This window comes from Photinus pyralis, unplaced genomic scaffold, assembly GCF_008802855.1.
Source record: "Photinus pyralis isolate 1611_PpyrPB1 unplaced genomic scaffold, Ppyr1.3 Ppyr1.4_LG2, whole genome shotgun sequence".
Taxonomy (NCBI): domain Eukaryota; kingdom Metazoa; phylum Arthropoda; class Insecta; order Coleoptera; family Lampyridae; genus Photinus; species Photinus pyralis.
The window spans coordinates 22459807-22485417 of record NW_022170403.1 but is presented as its reverse complement, the minus strand read 5'-3'; the positions used below and the strand labels follow the sequence as shown (position 1 = coordinate 22485417).

The 25611-nt window shown below is 37.2% G+C and overlaps 1 protein-coding gene across 1 annotated transcript; it reads left to right on the top strand.

Annotated features, from left to right (window-relative positions):
• Positions 1-411: 411 nt before the first annotated feature.
• On the top strand, positions 412-22685 carry LOC116163890 (the record flags this gene model as incomplete). Its single annotated transcript, XM_031478021.1, has 3 exons — positions 412-573; positions 1016-1130; positions 21886-22685. Coding segments are annotated over 3 exons (609 nt in total), but the record flags the coding sequence as incomplete, so codon positions are not given.
• Between the last annotated feature and the right edge of the window lie 2926 nt (positions 22686-25611).

Sequence of the window (25611 nt, the reverse complement as noted above, 5' to 3'; positions counted from 1 at the left end):
TATAAAGTACGATCTTGTAAATTTGGTTGAAATTTCAGCTCATCCCGAAGATTAGGAATACAAACCTTGTTAGAATGCCTGGGGTGACATTTGCTCACATTCTGTAGATTAATTTGAAATATCAATTACGGTAAGTAGGGTTACACGATTTCATTTACTCTCCTAAAATGCATTATTAATTAGACTACGACTAATGTTATAATTTATTTACAATTTAAATATTCATATTGCTGTTTTTGTTTTACCTTCAATAATTATTCGCCTTAAATGTAGACTACCTACCACTTTTTAAATTTATCTGCCCCACAAAGTTTGCTGGGCGCTTAATGCTTACTTATCGCAGGATAAAAGTTTTCCACTTTACATTCTAAAAGTCCCGTGCAATAAAGAAATTGCGCCACATTACACTGAATTGCCGTTAATATACGCCTTAGTAATTCTAGTCAATTCTTTCAGGTTAGTTTGTCCCGACTGAAAGAATCTGTCGCACCGTCTGATTTGGATAAAAATGCGGAAACCCTATTGGAGGAATATTATCCCTTCGCTACCGTTCTACGTTTTAGAGTACTGCAGGTAATTAAATTTCGTTTAATTAAATTTTGCTTTAAACGTATATCTTAAATAAGTCCCGATTGATCGATGAATACTTTGAATATTTGATAAAAGCATTATAAGAATTCGTTTCAAGCGTGCACCGAAAATTTAATTTAGAGGGAATGTTCAACTTTCTGGGTAAATGTCGTTAATGACTTTGCAGACTGTTTGGTATTCGAACGGTTTGCCACTTCTTGACATATTCATCCCATTGTAAGATTAGGTATACATTAGCTATCTAAGCTATCGTTTGCCTTTCTTTGTCTTATCAACTTACAACATGCTAATTTGAACAACAGCTGCAATGAAAGTAATTGGGAAACCGCAATCCGTTGCAGATTAATTATCAATTAGGTAATTAACTTTAATCAAGTCCTATTCAAGAAGGCATATGAAATAAAATTTTTCTTTTTAATTCCAGATCGTTTGTGGTATTTCATTTTTAATTGTGGGAACGGTCGCTTTCATTGAAGAGAGGGGAGAAATAAATTTGTCTTTAGGAATTCCCGCTGGAGGATCAACCATAGTTGCTGCAGGTATGATACGCTTTCTATTTTTAATTTGCGTAGTCCGTACAACGGATTTATTCGCAAAAGTATTTTCATCAATATGAACACGGATATAACAGATGTTTACAATTAAAATGTAATTAACTGCTTTTGTAGTATTTACACAGGCCCATGTGACTCGTAATTGAAAAATAATTGGAAAACGTGATTGTCTATTGAATTTGAATTGACTTTGCCAAAATGTCTTAAATTATACGAATATGATACAGTACGTAAATTTTAAGTCTTAACATCAATTCTCGATATACTCGTACATTATACAAGTAAATATTTTTGAAATGTTTTTCAATAAACGTCAATGTTATTGTTATTTATGGAAAAATGTAAAAAAAGTAATCTCGAAAATTAACACTTTTATTAAGTAAAATTCATCCGATCTTTTTGAGAATCCGTATTTAGTAACTTCTTTTGATAACAAAACAATATGACAAACCAGATCACCGTAGGTTTCATACTCATTGATTAATTAAATAAACAAGTAGAAAAAGGGATGCTTTGTCTTTCAAACTGGGGGACTACAAGAGTGTTCCCAATTTTTTTATACATAGTGAAACCGTAAAACAATCTTTTCCAATAATTGTCCCGATTCGTTCAGTGAAATGACAACATCCAGTTTATACTACTTTTAGAGCTAATTTGACTGGACTATTAAGCAACCTACGTCAATACGATTGATCAAGTGACTGCGCTCAGTTGTCAGTAATAAATAAGTAATGCGGAATAAGAATAAAACAGAAGTATACTAAACTAAACAACTTGCTTAACTGTACAAAATTATACATTATGAAGAGGTGTTGTAATTATTGTAAATAGTAATTGTAACGGTTGAATTTACTCCTGCATTGACTGAAATGCCGGGCAGATTTTGCTGCAACACATTAGTATTTTCTGGGTTACCTAATTCAGGCTGTATAAAACCAGCATTGGAACTGGAAGCTGTTGCTGGAGGAGCAGTAAAAGTAGACTGTCTAACTGATGGAGGTCCACCACTGTTGGACAACATTTCGGCAACTTCCATTTTTTTGCTACAGCACCGCCACTATTTTCATTTTTTCATTTTTCATTTTATTATTTGTGATCTATACAATAGTATTTTCACACGTCATCAGGTACAATTACATAATATTAAAAAAAAAAGACAAAGGACACGAGAACATGATCACACAAGGTACTGTTGCTTTTAAAACTTAAATGTTATCAAATTTATCTTTTAAAAATTCTTCATAAGAATAAAAAGCTTTTCGTTTAAGGTAACTATTTACACAGTTTTTAAATGCGTGCAAATCTAAATATTTTATTTGTTTTGGCAAGACATTGAAAAATTTCATGCCGTAAAATGTAGTGCCATCTTTGGTCTTGTTTAATGTATGAAACGGTATATAAAGATTCTCTTTGTTCCTTGTATTGTAAGTATGAATATCCGTGCTTACAGTTAGTAAGTAGTCATGTGTTCTTTAGTATATATTAAACATTGCTGTATGTAAATGCAAGGTAATGTCAATATATTTAATTCGATAAAACCCTGACGACAACAATCTCTGTATTTAAGGTTTTTTAATAATCGTATACATTTGCGCTGCAAACCAAATAATACTCGAGAGTGGGCAGAATGGCCCCATGCAAGAATTGCATAAGATAATACCGAATGAAATATGCCATAGTATTCTGCCATAACAGTTTCCTTCGTAGTCACCCTTATTAAATTGCGAATCAAAAATAGTGCTCTAGTTAATTTAACACGCTGAACGTTAACATGTTGGTCCCACTTCAACTCCGAATCAAGTGTTACGCCCAATAATCCAAGCCCTCTGCGTTCGCTTAATACTTTGGTTCGTTTAAGGGTTAATACCAAATGTTGTATTTTAGCTTTATTCATTAGCAATTTATTTGACTTGAGCCATTCTTCTACCTTACTTACAGCTGAGTTCGTACCGGGTTCAATATTTTGTACATCGTCATATAGATTAATTAGGGTTGTATCGTCAGCAAAGATAATATGACGTGTATTTGGATCACAATTTGGAAGATCGTTAATATATTGTTGTGTTTATTTTGTTTTAGTTGTAACTTGAAAGAAATTATAGAGCGTCTGGATGTGACAATTTTGTTTAGTTCAATTAATTAACCGGGGGGGTTATTAATAATTTGAGACACAGGATTGCGTAAATTTCATGTTATAGTTTTGGTTCAATTTCTTAGAAGTGTTCTGTTTTTATTTTATTCCTAGAATTTTTCGATGTAAATTTCTTTTTAAATTTTATTTGCCGTTAACGAGGTATAGCGCGAAGTAGAGATAAGGTTCTTCGCAGAATTGCCGGGCGTACGTGCCGTTTAGCAAGAAGTTGAAAAATCGACCGCTTCGCGTGATTGGCGGGCGGGATGTTGAAGAAAGGAGAAGGGCTTTTGGCTTAAATAGAAAATTTTGGAAGAGAGCGGGGCTTTTTGGTCGTTTACAAAGCCAACCGGCGCTTCTTCGGTTACGTTATTTTTTGAATTTTGTGGAAGTTTTCCTGCGTAGTTGGATCCAGGTTTAATTAGAATTTTGTGTCTGCCGTTTTAAGAAGAATTATTGAGAAGTTTTAAGAAGTTGTCGTCGTCCTGTTTTTTTTTTATTTTGGAAACAAGGAATTTGTGGGTACCCGAAGAGAAGACGTCGGTGTTTGAAGTGGTTGGTTTACGTGATTGTGTACGGATACCTCTTTTATCGGAGTACGTTACTTCGGACTAATTTTAAAAGTAAGTAGTAGTTAGTGGTTTGTTTTGTCTTGTTTTTTTTTTGTAATGTTTGAGTAATTTGTTTTTTTTGTGTGTGTCATTTATCTGTTTAAAATTGTAACATTTTGTAAAACAGAAATTTACGCAATTTTTTGTTTGAAATTAAACCAGTCAATTGCAATCCAGGTTTGGTTTATTAGAGTCAAGGAGAGGTAATTGTCGGCGTCTCTTACTTTGTTTCAAGTTTATTAAATCTGGGGGTAAAGTTTCATATTGGAATTTAAGGATTTGGTTAAGCCACCTATTTATGTCATTGTTGGAATGCTATAGGGTGGCAGAATCCAGCTGGACCTTGAGATGCGGATAAAAATTTTGTTTTCTTTTATTTACAACTGAGCTAGCTAGAGGTAAATCGTGGGATTCCAGAAGTGAAGGTTAGGTCTCAACAACAATATATAAGAAATAAAATTGGCCCCAAAACTGATCCTATATAAGAAATAAAATTGGCCCCAAAACTGATCCTTGTGGCACACCATGTTTGACTTCCGATATTGTTGACAGACAATTGTTATATGACACATATTGTAGACGGTTCGTTAGGAATGACTGTATTAATTTTGCACTACTGTTGTCAAAGCCGTAAAGCCTAAGTTTGCTCACTAAAATCGTTTGAGACACGCAATCGAACGCCTTACTAAAATCCAGACACGTTACTCGTACATATTCATTACTTTCGAATCCGTCGGATACTAATCGCGTTAATTGACTTAAAGCTAAGGTAGTTGATTTTCCTTTACGAAAACCGTATTGACACTCACTATACAAATGATTATTCTCAAAGTATTCTTCAATTTGCATTTTTAAAACGGATTCAAAGATTTTACTGAAAACGGAGGTTATAGAGATGGCTCGGTAGTTATTCAGATCCGCGACAGAGCCTTTTTAGCGCATTTCCACAAAAATAAAAAAAAAATGCGCTATTGTGGCCACTTTGTCCGTCCGTCCGTCCGTCCGTCCGTCCGCTAACTTTGCGACGCTACTAGTTTTTTTATCTTAAGAGCTATTGTTCTACTTTTTTCGCTATTTGGTTCGTTATGGTGTCGAGTCTTGTACCAAGGAAGGATTTTTTTCTGTACCGCTTACAAAAAAAGTTATTGTAAAAAAAAACAAAAAACCGTTTTTTACATGTTCCATAATTTTACACTTTTGCCGTTTATTAACGATCCTAGAGATCGTTTATAATTTTGGATTGCTATCTGTCGCCTGCCGGTTGGTCTCTCCGTCTGTTCCTTTGTCTGTCTGTCCATCTATCTGTCCGTGTGAACGATAACTTTGTTTAGAAATGTGCTATCGCTTTTACATCTCCGTTAGTTATGAATTGAATTGCATGAAATTCAATATGGGCATAGATTTAGCCATATAATACGCAATGCCAAAAGTTGGATCGAATCGATTCAAAATTCACAGTGCCCTTTTCGCATATCGACCATTTATAAACCGAATTGCAAACTTTTTTACTTATAAAAGTATTTGAATGAAATTTGATACATAGGCACTTGAAATAAAGGAAAATCAAACGCCAATTTCAAAATTTGGTTTTGCGCATGCGCAGTGCCAACTTTTTTATTTATGGAAGAATTTAAACGAAATTTATCCATAGGCACTTGGGATAAAGGAAAATCAAACGCCAATTTCAAAATTTGGTTTTGCGCATGCGCAGTCCCAACTTTTTTATTTATGGAAGAATTTAAACGAAATTTGATACATAGGCACTTGGGATAAAGGAAAATCAAACGCCAATTTCAAAATTTTATTTTGCGCATGCGCCGTGCCAACTTTTTTATCTATGGAACTATTTAAGTGAAATTTGATACTGAGGCGCTTGGAACAAAGGAAAATCTTAGTTTATTAGTTAGTTATAGTAAATTAGTTTTAAAATTTAGGTTTGCGCATGCGCAGTTCCAACTTTCTTATTTAGAAAAGCATTGAAATGAAATTCCTTCTCATAAACTGAAATTGAAGTAGCACGTCAAAAATGGATTGCCCATGTGCAACGCTATCTTTCATATTTGTGGCCGGATTTTTACGATTTTAATAGAAGTTGCATCTTACAAATGGGAAATGAATGCAAGTGGAAATGCGCTTTATGTAAATCGTTTACGATTACTTTTTAACTTGTTTAAAAATTGGTACGACCTTCGCTGTTTTCAATACAGACGGAAAAACGCTCTTAGCTATACACATGTTGATCAGTTTCGTGAGTGGATAAACAATCACATTCTTTAGTGATTTAATAATTCTCGCATTGAAGTCATGTGGGTCTTTACTGGTGCTATTTTTAAGACGACTGATGCACTCTCTCACTACAGAATAATTAACCTCTTTAAAAGAGAATGACAGGTTACCTAATTGCACATAGTCTGACGGATTTTTGTTACTCGGTTGGAGATTGCGTAAAGAATGGTCGACTATTTCAGAAAAGAAACTATTAAAAGTATTGCAGTTTAATTCTGTGTATGGTTCAGGTGTTGTATTATTCTTGTTTTTTATTATACGCCACATTGCCGCATTTGCATTTGCCAAATGTGACGCAGAAGACCTTCTAAAACAGTGCCCAGAAAATAAAGCTCTTTCAGGTCGGTTGAGGTACTTTGCTATAATTCGTGGCATTTCTCCCATTTTATTAATGCCAATGGGCTGTTTTGTGCAACGGCCACTTTTTAATATATAAAAAACCGTGCAGTTATTTCCCTCAATCATGCTCCAATCAAAATGAATAGTCCTAGGAAACATTGTCCCATAAATAAAGACGGAAAAATTGTTTTGAATAATATTTAGAGAATTGTTGTTTTGGTTTTGTAAAAGATGTGGAGATATTCATAACAAATTTGTCTTGCTTCTAAATACGATCACTGGGGCTTGTGAAATAGGATTTCCTGAAAAAATTGTGAATCGTACAAATAAATCTCTCTTTGTTCAATGGTGCAACAAGGACAAAAAATATGCGGAATACCTTACAATTTTTACAATAATTATATTTACAGTGGCGCAGTGAAAACGTAAAATTGATCTTGTGATCTTTTAGATATAAATTTCACAGGGACATGAAATGAAGAGTTTTTAAGTATCCATCTAACTTGGTCAAAAATATAGACTGTAATAACCTAAATGATCCTTTAACATATTTATCATCTGTTCCTTTTCATCATGTCTGTTCCCAAGAAGTGGAGTGGACAAACTATAACTTTCCCGTGCGACTCTTTTTAGAGATCAGTGAGCGACGGGGCTTGAGGGGGGGGGGGGTGGAAATAATTTTATCATTTATTTCATTTCATTTATTTTTCGTTGTTGCTTTACCTTATAGTAGGTGGCAACACCATGTCCCTAATACATACAAACAATAAACTTAGCACAAATACTAAAATTACAAAATGTATAACATATTAAAACAAACCGACACATTTAAAAAACACACAAAAGATACATTCTAAAATTGTGACGAACATGCAATAAATATTTTAAAAGGTTTCAAATGTTTAAGTATTCATTTAGGTGATAGTACGCTTTTTCTACTAGAAATTGTTTTAATGCAAATCTAAATTTTTGTAGGTTATAATGGCCTTAATATTTGGCGGTAGTGTATTAAAAATTTGACACGTTCGAAACGTTAAATTTTTTTGAAACAATGATGATCTGTGTTTACCAGGGTTTAAGTACATCTTCTGTCGAGTGTTGTAAACATGTTCAGGATTAAAAAAAAACGATTTCTTTCTAAACCCTAAGCAACATATCTCCAGAATGTAGGTGTCTATTACCGTCAATAGGACTTAAAGTGCCTGAGAAAGATTGTTTTCAATGTGTTTCTTCTGCAATGACACAGTTTGCTCAGACAAACGTCAACTCTAAATCTAAAAGTGATGCGCTAAGTAATATTTCATCGTATCAAGGGAAAATTGTACAAGAGGTCAAACCAGGACCTCACATTTTTATAGAATTAGATATGTCCTTAGGTAATCTCAACAATCTATGTGAATTAAAAAAAATACCTTCAACAATAACACTAAATAATACAGTGTATACTGTACGAGGTGTTGATTACATTCCTCCTGTAAAAGGAACGATGGGTCACTATGTGTCTTATTGTCGTCGAATAGATGGAATATGGGAGATTTTTGACGATCTCAAGTCAAAAGTTTTAAGAACAACAACAGAGGTAGTAGTAAGGTATAAGCGTTGAGTGAAGGATCTAGGTAGAGTGGTAATGCCTATATGAAAAGCGGTCATCCTTTCCGATCTTTTACTAAGGTAGTCCCTTCTCTATTGCACATCGCGTCTCTGCCCCTCCGAGTCCACGTTTTGCAACACCGACAGCTAACGCCACCGACAATTTCGACGGCGCTTTCCTTCTTTACAATTTACAAGTATTCAGTATTTTCGCCCAGCCGCCCTCTCCAACGAAATCAGTCTTTACTCTTTAGCGTAACTCCAATTGCAACTATCGAAAACCGTTGTAACACACGTAAACAAAATGAGTCATTCTATTTTCATGCAATTGTATACCTGCAAAATATCAGTCCCTTATCATAATTATTGGATCAGATACCTAATTAAGAGCAGTTCTAAAAGCAGCAGGTACGTACGGACGAAATTCAAAAAAGTATACCTACCTAATCACAAAGAAAAGTATCTCATATCATTTATGTTTATGTATTTTGCGATTGTGCGAGTAAAGTAGGTATTATTTAGAAATTTAAAGAAACTTATCCCATCACTATGTTTATTGCTGATGTAGCAATTTGCATAAACGCAAATATGATTTGCAACACTCTTCCTACAATTTTAGCACACTACCGACTTATTTTAAACCGATAACGCTAGGTATAGGTACTCTCTCGCAATTAACGTGACAATTTGAAAAAAAGACGGTACCTACTGAATTTTATAATGATAAGTACCTGTGTACCATTTATTTTATGTGTTTCTCTTTATCATAACCGGGAAGGTCAAAGACAACTTGTTTAATTGGCGAATCTGCTGGTAACTTTATCTAGCTATTCTGCTATCATGATTAAAGGCTTGCTTTTGATGCGGCCGTTTGTTTTATATAGAATATACCTAGATATAAAATGTGCATTATAATACTTTTAAATAATATGTTTCGGTCACCGTAAACATACTGTTTCGATCATCGATCACAAATTAATTTTACAAGGGCCACATGCAGCCTCTGATACGGACCTACCGTAACCGTATATTTCGCCTGTTGCCCTCGCAAATTTAATAAAGCGATAATGTAATTGTAAGGTTAATATTGTGGTAGCGAAAATATGAAAATAAAATAATGCAATCCGGATCTGGATCGCCGACTTGGTTGTTGCCGTCGGGATCTGAGATCACTCTTGGCCGCCTATATCTCAAACCCCACGTTCACTATACTTTTAACATAAGCATTGCCTCTCTACCTAGATCCTTCACTCAACGGTATAAGTGTGTTTATGTTATAGGAATTAAAAGATTTGTGTTTTTTTGTTTACATACATTTATATATTATATTTGTTAGAATATGTATTGATTTTTTAGAAATTACATACGAGTAAAACAACAAAATAACTTTACAAATAGTAGTATACATCTTCACCTTTCAAAGCAGAAGTATTCTAGCAGACATTGAACTTTTATAGAAATTTCTATCAAAACTAGTTATGGTATAACCTTCTGTGATGTGTAGCACAAATGCTTGAGGTTGAGTTGAAACTTGAAACTTTGACATATGCCTGGCGTCGCCGCCTCTCCCAGGATTCAGTCAACTGTCGTGAGGATGCGTCCCTGGTAGGCACTATCAGGGACGTTTCACCACTACTTTGTTGCCATCGCGCTGAGCCGCGACATATGCCAAACAATGTGGTGGAGTTTGTGGATTGGGGGGGTTGTGAGGGGGCGGCTAACTGGGTGTTATCCGACCCGAACGGGTAGGGCCACAGCTTCGCCACTGGTATTCTGCCTTAGAGGGAACTCTGCTTTCTAGTGATAGCTTCTTCTCCTGGCGTTCGTTGTCTTCCGATGTTCCTATCCTTATATAATATAGTATCGTTCCCTTCTCTGTTTTCCCCCGTGTTCCTCCCATTTTTTTTGTCCTCTCTCTGTGTTACTTTCTGTCGTCCTCCTCTTGGCTACTTGTGCTTATGTCTGATTCTTCTTCCACCTCCAGTATTCTTCTGCTTTCTTTCTTCATTTGATGCTTGTCTCTGCTCCACTCTTCCCAACTTCCCATGGGAAACCCCGAGGCCATTACCGTTTGGTCTATGGTGGTGTTCCATGTGAAGCAGGGTCGGCCTACCTTCCATTCCGAGGCACATAGATTCTTGGCAGCCCGTAGGATATGGTCTTTGTTCCTCCTGTTTATATGTCCCCAGTATCTCATCTGCCTCATCTTCAGTCTCCTGGTGATCGTCTTTCCCTCTAGTAGTTCCCTTATCTGCTTTCTTGTAAGGTTGCTGTTTTCCATCAGTATCCTGAGTGCCTTCCGCTCCGCCCTCCTCCATGTTCGTCTGTTACTTCTTGTTAGCGCTGAGGTGTTAACTCCGTATATGATTGTCGGTGCTATGATCGTGTTGTAAATCATCATCTTCAAGCTGTCCGGTATTTTCTTCTCTCGTATGAAGTTCCGAATTCCGTGTGTGATTCTGAATGAGTTGGTTATTCTGTCTTTCACTGTGTTGTGCCTGCTGAGTGTGCTGCTTATGTACGCTCCCAGATATTAATTAATCTTGTGCTTCATAGTTATATCCTTCCCTGCTATTGCGATCTTGTCTCCTTCTTTGTATTGGGTGTTGCTTCTTGGGTCTCTTATCATCATGTAGCTCTTTTCGTTGTTTATTTGTAAGCCGACCATTTCCAGGTATACCTCGCTGGTTTCGACGAAGTCCTCAATGTCTTCTAACTTATCCGCGATTACGAGTAGGTCGTCCGCGTACGCCAGTAGTATCGGTAGTTGTAATTGGTCCCTTGTGCTGAAGTTCCTCACCACCATCCTTGTTTGTTCTAAAGCGTGATCAAGTGTTATCGCGAAGAGCCTTGGAGAAAGCGGACATCCTTGTTTGATTCCCCTGGTTTTCTTTTGGTGCTCTGTCTTCTTCCCAAACCATTGTATGCTAGTATGCTCCCTTAGGCACGCGTTTATGATTCTGTTGATTAGGAATTTGGGCAGTCCCAGCATTGCCAGAGATGTGGTTATTGCTTCATGCTTCACTTGGTCAAAGGCCTTCGCCAAATCTATTGCTAGAAGCCATGTTTTGGTTCCTGCCCTCCATTGTTCATCTAGGATCCTCCTGGTCGTGAATATATGGTCATCGGTTGATCTTCCTTTTATGAACCCTACTTGGTATGCTGGTGTCTCGGGTATGTGGCCCTCTAGGCATTGTAGTAGGTAGGTCGCATATATCTTGTACCCCGCACTGCATAGCGAGATTCTTCTGTAGTCATCTGTTCCTTGTGGTGACCTGACCTTCGGGATGGGGATCTGCACTGTCTGCTGCCATTCCTTAGGGACCAAGTTCCTGGTCCATACCTCCTGTATCAATGCATGTAGGTCCTTTATTAGCCATTCTGAGGCGTATTGTAGTAATTCGGCCTGGACTCTATCCTGTCCTGGCATTTTCCCCTTTTTCAACTTTCCTATTATCTCCACCATTTCTTCCACCGTGGGGGGTGGCGGCAGTGGCCAGTGGTCGTCCTCCGACATTAGCTGGGCCTGCTCTTCCTGTTCTCCTTTCAGGAGTTTCTCCCACGCTGTCATTGGTATATATTTTCTGTTTCCCCCTTGTTTCCTCCTTTTGTTTTTTTTATGTGCTTATACATTTGCGCATTTCTCTCCATTGGTCTGAGCTTGGCGATATTCTCCGCGAACTCGGCGAATTCCTTAATTTCGTGTTGCTCAGAGGCTCTGTTTTTCTCTTCCTTAGCTTCCCTTAGCTCTTTCTTTGTTTCAGGTTTGTGTGGATTTTGCCCAAACCTCTTGGTTGCTCTGCTGTGATTATCCATGGCTTGTTTCCTGTTCGGGGACATGGGCGGTTTCTGTGTCCCGAGTGTTTTCCCTGCTGCCTCTTTCAGCGTTTCGGCGATCCTGTTCCAAGATGGTCTTCCTTCCCCCTTTTTGTTTCTGATCTCTTCCTGCTCCTTTATGTACTCCTCCCTTTTCTTCTCCCCTGACAGAAGTTTCACATCCCACCATTCCGTTCTCCCGCTTTGATCCTTATTCTTTTCTTCCCCCTCTCTTCCTCCTCCCCTCTTTACTTTCCCCCTTACCATTTTGTGGTCCGACCCTACTGTTTTTGCCCATATGCCTACTGTGTTCGTGATTCTTATTTCTTTTGATTTCGTCCTTATTATGTGGTCAATCTGCGATTCAGAGTTTCCCCTCCTCCATGTTGTCAGCACCATTTTGGAGTTGCTGAATGTGTTTTCCACCCTCAGTCCATGTAGGTGTACCATGTTCCTAAGCTCGCTGCATGCCGTTCCCATTGTCATGCTCGTGCTTGATAGCTTTGCCTATACCGTGTTCCTCGTCTTCACTTCCATCCAGTTTGCCTAGTTGCGCATTGCAGTCGCCTAGTATGATACCCGGGTTCTTTCCGCACTTTTGTTCTATTGCTTCACTTAGCTTTCTAAGTTCCGCCTGCCCTCTTTGTCCGAGGGGATGTGGCATCCTATGATTGTTAGTCTTCCTATTCTCGTCTTGATTTGGGCCATGCATATGCTCTCGCTTTTTTCTTCAAATTTTTCCACCTCAATGCCTCGCTACTTCCTGATTACGATTGCCGCACCCCTGCTGGTTCTCTCCTTTTTCCCTTCCCCTATCCACCAGTCGTAGTTCCCGGTCGCAGCCATCCCTCTTGCTAGTTTGGTTTCTTGTAAACTGGCTACATCTATTCCTTGTTTCTTTAATTCATTGTCAATTAGCTCCCTTTTCCTTGGGTCGCTTGCCCCTTGCACATTCCACGTGGCTACCCTCATGCTGCTGCCTTCTTCTATATCTTGGCTCCTATCTTGGTTTTCTCTTCTCCCCTGCGAGGCACTCTTTCCGGACACCATACTCAGACGTATTCGTTAGGGACAGCGGCTCCTCTCGCTTCTTCGTATTCCCCTAGCACTCGTGTTCGTCGGTATTCCTCCTCTTCTTTCTCTATCTCCCCTATCATGTTTTCTGCTCTCACCACGCTATCATAGTGGTTCCGTACATTGTTACTCCCTAATCTGTATGCTAAGTGGCAGTGACCTGTGGCTCCCGTTGTTGCTCTTGGTTCTATGACATGCTTCCCCCCTCCTTCCTCGTATATCACTATCTGGCTGTTGTATGCATTGGCCGCCGCCACCAGTGACTCGTATCCTCCCCAGAATCCCTGCTTTCTGTGGTCCCTGAGGTATGCTTCGATCTTTTCCTCCATATTGGCATATTGTTCATACCGGGCTTCTAATTCCACTACGTTTCCTATCAGCTGTGGGTAGAAATCTTCCCGGTTTTCCCTGATGTATGCTTGAGGTTGAGTTTTAGCACAAAATAGCAAAAATTAGAAATTAAATGGTTAATTAACTGTTTAAAATATATAGCACGCATTCTTGTATTGCAGCACAAAATGGCACGAATTGGACACCAAATTTTTTTTAGTTTTTATCCCAATCGGACAGCTTGGTTGTGCTAGTGTTAATTGAGCACCACCACAGTTTTTTACAATAACTTTTTACAACGTGTAGCACTAAATTATGACAAAATTACAAATAGATTATAAAACATGGTGGTGCTAGTGTAAAGTTAGCACCACCACGGTTTTTTTCTAATAACTGCTTAAAATATGTAGCACGAATGCTGGAATTTCAGCACGAAATAGCACGAATTGAGCACTAAATTTTTTTAAAGTTTTATCTTAAACGGACAATTTGGTTGTGCTAGTGTAAATTTAGCACCACCACAGTTGATTTACAATAACTTTTTACAACATGTAGCACGAATTCTTGTATTACAGCACGAAATATCACGAATTGGGCACTAAATTATGACAAAATTACAGACAGATTAAAAAGCATGGTGGTGCTAGTGTTTTTTAGATATCTTGTTTTGTTATGCAGCATGAATTTTGGTATTAAAGCACGAAATAGCACGATTATAGCACTAAACGTGTGCAACATTTCAGCTCGATTGGAAAACTTGGTGGTGCTAACTTTACGCACCTCTTAATATGAGAGTGAAAGTTGGCGTGGTACAAAGTCAGTAACGTTCATCCTTCATGGTACTCTAATGAAAGGTCTCAACGATAGGAATTAAATACTACCAACCATATCCCTCCTCCACGATCTCTTATCGTGATCGGGTATATTCCCTTATACCTCAAGAACGGACTGTCGGAAGAGGGTACTCACAAAGGGCGATTGAGACGTCAAGGCAAGAACTATATCCATTGGTAATGTCAAAACAATTTCGGTTTTAAAAAATGCGCTTTATCTGCACAAGGGTTGTGCACAATTTATACTTGTTTACTCGTAGCCTCATACCCATATACAAAAATAAGCATTTCCGATGCTAAAACTGTGCGTAGGAGCTACACACGACTTTCATATTTTGAAATGTAAACGAATGTCAGTAGACTACCGCGCATCCTAGACGGCCGTGCTCCGACAGCCGTGAGCCGACTGCCACCGCGCGGGTATGCTGAGTGGGGAACTCGTGGCTTCTCCACTCATTCTCCTCCGAGCATTTCACTGAGATCGTGACCGTTGGCGCTTGTAGCATTCGATTTACCGGGCCTAAAGAACTGTCACTTAAAACCGGTTTACATTTGTGTGCTCTCTTTAGCAGTAGTCAACATGAAAACCTCTTTCGAAATTACACCAGAATGAACACGTATTAGGAAGGAAATTTCAATAATATTAACTTACATTGCTAAATTCGTAATACAGTAATACTCTGCGCATTACTACATACATTATAATTTCTAAGAAAGGAAAAACGATATTTCCGTTTATTGAATTTTTTAGCAATTGCGTTCCTCTTAAAACTTAGAAATTAGAATTGGAATGTAGGCACATTTAAGTGTTGCAAATGCAGCGAAATTGCTACAACAACCATAATTGTATAAAGTTAGAAAGGAAGGAAGCGACTACAACTAACTGTCTAACTTAGTAAAATCGTACATGGCTAAACCACAAGGTAAATTATTGGTAGCTTGCAAACTAAACTGATGAAACTCGAGATGGTCAACAAGAAGCAATCAATAATACTTTCATCCTATAATACTAGTAACTGTATAGTCCGAGAGCTAGCAAACATTATACCACCTGACATTATTCCAAAGTATTTTTATTTAAAAGTACTTTACATGCACATTATTAAATCGGCCGTCAGCCGGGTTATATTGGCAGCGTTAGAGTAGGGCGCGTGCTCAAATTTGGAAAAAATTTCGAGAAATCACACAATTTCTTTCAGGACGGGACTGCGCCCGGGGACACGACACAAAGTCTGCGCCCCTTGTTGGACCGACAGAGTCTGAGGGCACACTAAACCCCCAAGAAAATTTTTAAATTTTACGGTTTGTATAGTTCATTTTCGAAGCATCTGGTATTGTAATGAAATAGAATACAGACGCGTAAGGAGTACCTCGCCGTAATTATAATTAAAGAATATGCAGTATTCAATCAATATTTAATATTTTAGCATAGGAACTGCTTATGTTTTGTATGGGTATGAATTTACCAGGTTTGCCGAGTGCACAGGAAGAGAATTTGTGTCGCGTCTATTTTTTTTTTATTTAAATTATAAACCAGATTAGCGTATTCGCTTTACATGGTTGAGTGATTAAACAAGGTATTATGTGATGCTACAGACTAAAGGCATATGCCGCACTAAAAGAACCGAGCTAGGATTTACGACTGCACTCATGATAATTATTAGAAAATTAGTCATGTTTCACTGATCGCTGTCATCTGTGGATGTGGTGTGTAAATAGATGTCTTGGGGAAGCTGACGTTTGAGTCTGGTGTGGATACCCTTGGCACCTGTGTTATAACTCCGGGCTCCTTCGCACTGGCGGATGGTCTGGAAGTATGTTCGTGATGTGGCTTTGATAAAGTCTTTAATAGGTGGTATGTTCGCCTCTCGGTGGAGTTGTGAGTTTCGCATAAACCATGGTGCGTTAAAGATAATGCGAATTATTTTATTTTGAAGGATTTGAAGTTTCCTTAAGTGTGTGTGGGAGGCAGCGCCCCATATCTGGCAAGCATAAGTGAGGACTGGCCTGATAATTGTTGTGTAACGATGTAAGCTATTTTTAGTAAAACTTCTACCTATTCTATACACACTATTTTGTGGTTTCATGAGATTAAAATTTGTTATTTCTAAAATTAAAGCATTATGATCAGAAAAATCAACGAAAACATTATCAGGAACTATTGAGTCTACATTGAAATTAGTGAAAATATTATCGATGCATGTTGCCGAATTATTTGTAACTCGAGTAGGTGAATTGAACATTTTTGTATAATTAAAAGAACATAGGAGCGCTAAAAACTTTTTTGCATCTTGAGATTGCAATAACAAATTTATATTAAAGTCTCCACAAATGATAACTCGCTGCTTGGACAGCATACACAACCAACGTTCCAGCTGCAAAAGGAAGACATCCATGTTACCATTCGGTATTCTATAAAGTGATACTAAGCATGTAAAAGTGTCCATTAATTGTAGACCGCAACACTCAAAATCCTTCTCTATGCTTAGATCGTTAATGTGGAGTATTAGTAGATTACTTTTAATTTGAATCATTACTCCTCCTCTTTTACTTTTTTTACGCACAAAAAAACTACCAACTGTATAATTATTTAACTGACAGCTGCTAGCTGCAATAGATTACATAAATGTAATATAGGACATGTCAAAATTTGCATTGTTACATGTAAAACATACAAGACGTTGCAACGAATTAAAAAATTCCTTCTCCAGTAGGTATGATATTAATGCGCGTTTAAAGCTTTTTAATGTTGTTAGATATTTAAATGCTGTTGGTAATTTATTGAACAGTTTTTTACCGAGTATATCGGGTGATCAAAAAGAACTGCAGACAATTTAAATTGGACGCTTTCAGTTTTTAATGTTTTTTACTTAAGGAATTGTCAAACAAGTTTAGAAGGTAGTTTATTTATGCATGAGTGATTAAATTGAACCACCACTGCTTTTACACGAATGACATTTAGGTATGTTATCAACTTTATAAATGTTTAGTTCTACGGGAAATTCAAACTGTCCGCACTACTTTTCGATCACCCGGTATATGGCGATTTGGATTTTATGTTACCTCTGGAGTAGGATATGCGCAGGTCATTACAGTTCCTGGTTTCCCTGTTATGTAGTTCGATATTTTGTTTGTAGGATTGCAAATTACTAAATAACGTAAAAACACATTTCAAAAATAAACATACAAGGAAGAGTTAAAATATTGAAATTTCTAAAACAGATCCTACAACTGGTCCCCCGAGAAATGTTAGCTATGGTACGAAATAGCTTCTTTTGGGAAATGAATACATTGGCACAATGCGCGGACGCTCCTCAGAAACATATGCCGTATCTTAATCTAGATTCGGCTTGAGCGCGGTATAACATAATTAATTGTTTATGGGACAGTACAGAACTTAACGACCTCAATAGTTTGTAGAATGCATTTTCTTAATAACCACCTGGCACTGCTTTTCCCATGTTAGACATTCATCAAAATAGATACCAAGAAATCTGACGAATGGAATAAACTCTATGTTTTCGTTATTGTAATATATTTCTATGGGTGACGCTTGCTTTTGCCTATTATGAAAGCGGACAGATTCAGTCTTTTTTGGATTTAAGAACAATGAATTTTTTGAGCATCTATTATACAAAAAAAGACACCTAATCTTCTTCATCACTTGTTTCGTGATATTGTGGATCTTGACCTTCATCAATCGTGTAATTTTTTCCAAATTTGATCACGCATCCTACTCTAACGCTGCCAATATAACCCGGCAGACGGCCGATTTAATAATGTGCATGTAAAGTACTTAATAAAAAATAGTGATTCTAAGGGAGGGCAGTGATCACGGTCCGTATACTAAACGGTTGCCTCACTTCCAAACAACCAATAAAACGCGCTGTCAATTGTAACGTACTTCAGCCCTCAGTAAGCACCGCCCACCACACAATTCTCATGTACTATATGCATTTGGTAATAATTCTAATAGCAAAAAGAGTTAATTTTTGCATATTTGTGTTTGTTATTGTAATGATATTTTAAGCAACAATCAGGACTAGTTTATTTCTTTGACATTTCCACAGTGGCCGGGGTGCATACGTATGATCGTCTTGATATACGTTTAGGTACCAATAAAACCAGTAAATTTTATTTATGGAATCGAAAGGTTTATAATTTAGTATTACGTGCATAGAGGTCGATATATAAAATGCTTCTGAAAGGATGTGGGTGACTGAACTCTCCTAAACGGCTGGACGGCTTTTGATGAAATTTCTTTCATGTCTTTCTGTATGGCCCCGGAGGTTCATTCTGGCGCTTTAGCTCTAATGTCTTACTTGTCCATGTAAGTACACCCTACTTCTTGAACACATAGCCCTGGTGTTTAAAATTCAGATGTTCATGGAGTGGTTACGTCATGGGTCTTAACTCCTTCTTCCCTAGATGTATCTAATTTCCAATGGAGTGCCATTGGCAAAAAGTGCTACTACAAATACGCGGAGGATTGAACTTGTCTTTCCTGTAGCATTTCTTGATCCATTCAGATCTCTTTGTGTGTCTTTTGGAAAAGAAAGAAATATACTACAGCGTTTACCAATACCCATTTTTCCAGCAATCTGAAATAGATTTGATAATTATAGGTAGTGCTTACACATAATTAGAGCTTATCTGCATTAATATACGTAACAAACTGTATTTCAAAAACAAAGTAGAAAATCATTAGGTTTTAATGTAAAATATGTACAAAACATCAATTCAGACTGTTAAAAACATGAGGTTTTTCATTGGTTACTAATTGTTCGTCTTTCTGCAGAAGTTAGTTCGTTTCCGAATTCTTATATACGTCCTTACTCCAAAGTTCAAAGAGTATCGTTATATTATATGCTCTTTGCTTTAACTAACTGGTCGAAACCGCGTGACGTCATGCGCTGACTTGTCTTATTAGGCCATGGTTTGGATCACGAACAGTCTTAATGATGCACAAGTTTCGCGGGCACGCACGGTACGGTCCCCAGTTTAATTTATATTGATAGGTAACCAATAATTCAATCCCTTGAAAGAAATTTAACACAACACATTAATAAGAAATGTAGCATATGAGGGTGGGAAACGCATTACACCTTTGTACGATGACCGTGGTACAAACGTCAAGCATACAGGAACGTCATAAAATTCTACGGCGGGCGAGAGTACGTCACAAGCGGGAAGTTCCCTCTCTCTCCGCGCCTACAAACTGCAGTGACTGAGACAACCGTTTAGTATACGGACCGTGCGCAGTGATAACAATTTTTACTACGAAAATGATGATTAAAGGTCCACTAATGCGATATTTGGTGTTAAACAAGAAAATACAGTTCCGCCATGGCTGTTGCGCATTGGTGAAAAGTAAGTAGTACACATAATATTATATCAAAATTACAAAAATCATGAGGGAACAGCAAAAGCTTATCCGTTTTATTTTTTATGCTTTGAATATATTATAGTTATTATTTACTTAAGCCTTGTTAAAGGGGCGATAATTTTGTTCTTTATTGCGCGTGTTGAATGATGAAAATTGCGGGTTACGGAAAATAGAAGTTTATAAAGTGATGAACGTGTAGTGGATCAAATTTTGGGCGATACAAGCGTAGTTCTTACTACTCTTTTTGTATTATCTATGCAACTGTATACAAAGGCAACTAACCTCAAGTTTGTTTTTTTTACTTTCAATTTGCATTCCAAAAAAAAGCAATTTTCTGTTACAGCATCCATTTACGATGTAAGTTTTATTTATACTAAGCCCTATCTATCACCACTAATTTTGACAGTATCGTTTAGTTTAGAAAGGGTGTGAACGCCATTGCTACGCTGTCTCTTATCTGAAAGGATACTGATCAAAACCAAATTAATGTCTCAGAAATGAATTCCATATTCCAATATCACTACCAGTTTTTATACTTAACCAACACAAAATCGCTGGTCGTGCGGGTAAAAAAAAACAAAAAAAGTTCTCTTGAGGACAACAAAAAGTTTAAAATTTATTGAAAACGTGCCGTTTCTCCAATACCACGCATTACTAGTGTATAAAAAAATTCTTCTGTTTGCAATATAAGGGACATTAAATGGCGGAAATGTAGCAAATTACACAACAAACGAGGACACGATACAAAGAGACTCACTTTCGCATTGTAGAGTTTCTTAGGAAACAAAAGCAAATACGTAAAGTAATTAAAGAGCATCGTAACGAGTAAATACTTCAGCTTAGCTCTGTACTAAAAGTTTTATCAAATCGGCGCTGTTTGTAGAAAGAAATTTAATATCCAGATCCAATTTAGGATTAATTATGTTATCCAATTCAGATTTCCATTAAATTGAATTTTCTTTAAGCGCTAAATGTTGAACGTTATGAGCATGGCGTGATGTATACTGCAATATCGCAAATGGCGCGACCTTTTTATTAGGAATTACTAAAATGCGATTTGGTTATCACTTTTTTATTTTTAACCTTATCCTTTGGCTGTGCAAAGTGGAAATCTAAATTTAATTCTCATAGGATAGTACTCGAGTTGAACCAACCCAGACTACGATTCTCCATGCTTCTCACGTGCGAACCTGTACACGTTTATAATTTTAGGAAAGAAGCAAGTGAAGAAGACAATGCCAATGTGCTTTTAACATCAAATATCGCATTAGTAGACTCTTTAATGATCATTTTTGCAGTAAAAATGTTGCGTTTTCTGTTGTCTGCGAGCAGATCCTCCTCAAGTACGATCAAAATATTGATAAAAATGGATAAGGGCAGGGCACCTTAAACGCGTATTCAGTTAAAAAATTTGGGGAAGAAGCCTTACATTTTCCACAATCTTCATTCAAAGTTCAAGTCATTTCGTCGAAAGTGAGGTTATATTACTCCAAATTTCATGATTGTTTTTCGGTTGGTCTTATTCTAAACGTGTTAAGGTGCCTTGTTACCAATTTTCTTAAGGAATTTGTTATACAATGTGATTTGTGATTGGCTTAATATTGGCGATATGGTTTTTCATTTTTTTCCTCGAATTGGTTTGTGATTAGCTGGAATTTTAGCCTCGCGAAGGCAGGTGAAAATCGTGCCATTCTATACAAGGTATAGAAAACAAGTATACATTGTGCACAACTCCTGTGCAGATAAACCGAATTTAACCGAAATAGCTTTTGTTTTGACATCGCCAATGGATATATTTCTTGCAGACGTCTCAATCGCCCTTTGTGCTCTTCCGACAATCCGTTGTTGAGGTATAAGGGACCGATCACGATAAGAGGTCGAGGAGGAGGGCTATGGTTGATAGAAATTATTTCGTTGAAACCTTTCATTAGAGTACCATGAAGGGTAGAACATGTTTAACCCCCCCCCCTCCCTGTTCTACCACTACCACTAAAGGCATGCGTACGCGTGCGTTTTACTTTCAAAAACAGCATCTCAGGAAATAATTCGTGGGGGGTCCCCCTTTTAGACAGCGAAATTTGATGGCCCTCTGGCACACCTTCAAGGTATAGGTTACCTACTGCAAAAAATTCCAGGACTCTAGGACCATTCCCCTAGAAGTAGTTCGAAACGGCAGACGGACAGACGGACGGACAAAACGCAGACTTTTTCGAAATTTTTCTATCGGAATGATATCTTTAATTTTTGATTATCAAAATAATATGTCTTAACGAAAGTTTTGCTACGTCGCGCAGCACTGTACGGTCAATGATCAAACAACTAATGCATAATTTATCTTTTTCAGCTGCTAGCATCCATACTACGAGAGGGTTTGGGGGCTACAAGCCGTCGACCTGCCATCCAAATTCCTTATTTCGATTTCTTGGACCATCCATACGCATCGCAGTACTTGTTATAGTACTATGGGGTTCAGCTTGCTTATTTGTCACCGCCCTTGTGGTTCAGTCAGTGAGGACCATTACTGGTACACATAATTACGAAGTGTTTGATAATTTCGTGCAAGAAAATGCAATGGATATAACTATTTTAGCTATTGTCGAGCTCTCATTATCGATAGTTACATTGCTATCTGTCAGTCTATTAGCTCGAATTGACTGCAAGTATGATCCCGACTGATCTATAAGTAACGCTGACTCTCATACCACCGGGGCGGGAGTTAGTGTTATTGGTGGAGTTGGTGGATTTTCCATTCCAACAACAACCTCATCAAACGAGCGTGCAAGTAAAGTTGCATGGGTTGTTTAAACTCTACATACACCCAGATATCTTTATTGATTTCAGCAGCACAAATACATTTGTCACAAATCCCTATGTACTTACCACGGTTTTCCTAATACTAACTAGTAAAGGTCGATTTTTACCGTTAAATCTACCTGAACGTGAAAGATCGACCCCAAGTGTAAAATATGTGTACTATGTACGTACGTATATGAATAGCATATCTTGTAATTTCTAAGATGTATTTCAATATGGACCATTAACGACCTTTTTTACGTTATATAATTATCTAATTTAACTACTAATTTATTATTTAGGAAACTTATTAGTGTTGTAAATATAATTGTAAAGACTTTTTAACATAAATATACCCTATTTTGTAATTGGTTGTACGATTGCTGAAGTCATTATGATGGAAATTGGCTTGATTCAAGATAAAGAAATGGTTTTTGAGTTTGCAAATGAATCCTAAATTTAGTCAAATGCCTATTTACTTTTGTATCCTGTACACTAAGTTTGTTGTTACAGTTTGTAACGTATCCAAACCAGCGTACGTGATCGTCTAACTTGAACTTCCAAAAGCGATTCGACCGCCACTCATTTTTGATCGCCCGCCCGTTACTAGGGCCACTTACTACGTTGTGTTTTTAACAGTCGCAGAAGATGTGGCGAAGTGAGGACCAAATAAGGTACACAAGTAGAACGAGTACACGCTTTAAAAACGGAAATTTAATCAAAATAAATTACATTGCAAGAATTCATTGAGAAAATAGTAGTTCACCGATTACAATTTTATTTTCAATTCAATTTTTTTTTATTGTTACCTTTTGAATAAGTACATAGGTGTAAGGGCTAGTCAAGACAGTAAAAGAACAAGATTACATAGTCTTTATATTTTTTATGGTGCCGGGGAGGTTGTTGAAGAGGTTAATGCCAATGCTATTGGGTGACAGTTGGGACACTTTGAGTTTAGATACCGGCACAGAGAAGTCTCGTTGCCTTCTTGTGTTGTAATTGTGTAAGGCCCCATTGTGCACAAACTTAGGCTGATTTCTATATATGTACAGTAAAACCTCCAGTACGAAAATAGACGGCAGAGTGAGAAGACCAAGCTGAATAAAAAGGGATTTGCATGATTCAATATAAAAATATAAAAATAGACTGAAAAAACTAGGCAATAAATTAATATTAAGCTTTCAGAAGAAGTGAAGAAGTGAAAAGTGAGAGTTCAGAAGAAGTGAAAAATCTCCAGGTTAGTATAACACGCTCGGGGATGGCGCCCAGATGTTGCCGACCCCACATCTTGTAGCCCTGTCCCTAAAGTTGTTAACTACACGGCCCCGATAGGTACATGTACACTCCTCGTCTTTTTATAAGCGTTGTTCTACGGGCTGGCATTCACTGTCATCCCGTCAGCAAGCCTGCCAAAGTGAGATGCAAATAAATTTGCAAAAATGCGTGTTGTTCGAACCCATTTTAAAATGCGTTTATGCCCACTCATTAATTTGTTATGGAATCATAGCTTGGGGCCACTCCACTGCAATGAAAAGAATATTTGCATTGCAAAGAAGGTGTGTCCGAAGTGTAGCCAGTGCTCGATACAAAGAAGACTGTCGTCACACTTTTCAATCTTTTAAAATTCCCAGAGCGCCTCTCAGTACGTACTAGAATATTTGGTAACCCGTAACAGCAATTAGGTATATTAGTACCTATTCAGTACCAATTTAAGGGTACGGTTTCGCTGGGGCTGTCGGCCGTTTATCGCCATTAAACGCCAAGCTAGCATGGTTTTCTTGCTGAGTGTCAACGGCGCTGAGGAAACCACGCCCATAATAAATAACGACAGCCGATGGCTCCAGCGAAACCGTATCTTAATGACGATGCTCCAAAATAATTTATCTCTTTGACACTATTTAGATTTAGATTACTACTGCAGCACTAAATTAAATTCCATTTGTTACACGCTTAATGGATCACACTGTATAATATAATAATCAGGCGTTACACTTATTTACAATTCAATTATGAGATTACATTTTATTGCGGAATGAGCGATTGTGGAGTTTGCTCAATCCCAAAAGTTGCCAAAACGTAATTCTAAACTATATTCTATCGCTTCACTTTCAGCTAAAACGGGATACCATCTCTCAAGACATATGTGACCAGATAGGTCAAAGTATATAATAAACCAACATTTCCTATAAACAATTTCGTTCAAGTACAAGTTTTGATGGCATGGAATTTGGTAGAATGATCTCGCCCCTATAAGCATTTGTTTCAAGATAGAGAATAATAAATGTGAATTGCCAATTTCGTAGCTCTTATCTGTACAGCTCCAGACCTGCAATTCTTATACGGTACCTCAGCTTTTATTCAATATCCCAGCCAAGCAGCACAGTCTTACTCGTATTATGTTTATGTCATTTTTTCCAATAATCTTTTTTCATCTATCGACATAAAGTTGAATCAACGTCAACTTTGAAAAACTACATAAATCTATATATCCGCTGTAACTATTGTAGCAACTTATACATGTTTCTCACACCATAATTTAATTATACATCCTTTCTAGAATAAATTGTTTACAACCTTAAGTTGTTATGATTGTTATGATTTCCCTCATTACATGCAATGCAACCTAATAAATGTGTGCTTTATGCGGACGACACTGCACTCTTGTGTTCAAATAGGAGTTTAGACGATCTGAATAGGCAAGCTGTCAATACATTCAATTATATAATAAACTTCCGGCAATCTTTAAAACCTTGAAACTATCCCAATTCAAATCTTCCCTAAAAAAAGTTCTTATCTCACATGCATTCTTCTCAACTATAGAGTACTTGGATTGGGCCTCCATGTAGTCAACTAGTCCTGTATATTGTATGTATTGTATGTCATTAGTCATTACGTTTGTCCTATACTTTTATTTGTCTCTCTTAACTTGCCACAAACAAAATTATATTTATTGTAAGTGGTTTGAATAAATATTATTATTATTGTTATTATGTTACAAATCAATAAATGAGTAAACATAAAAAACAAATTTGAGAAATAAAATATTTCGGTCACAAAGTAAACCACCCATCGGTTAAACCGTTTATAAATTATTATTAATTGATTTTCAGAAATATGGGGGATTCGTAAAAAACAAAAGGAGGAAGCTTAACCCCCAAGAGTGCTACGGACTGTGTGGCGCACGAAAACGTCTTTGTACTTTCAATTAAAACGAGAAATTTTACGTTACTAAAGAAACTGCAGTTTGCGATCTGTATTTGTAGTTTACTTATGGACT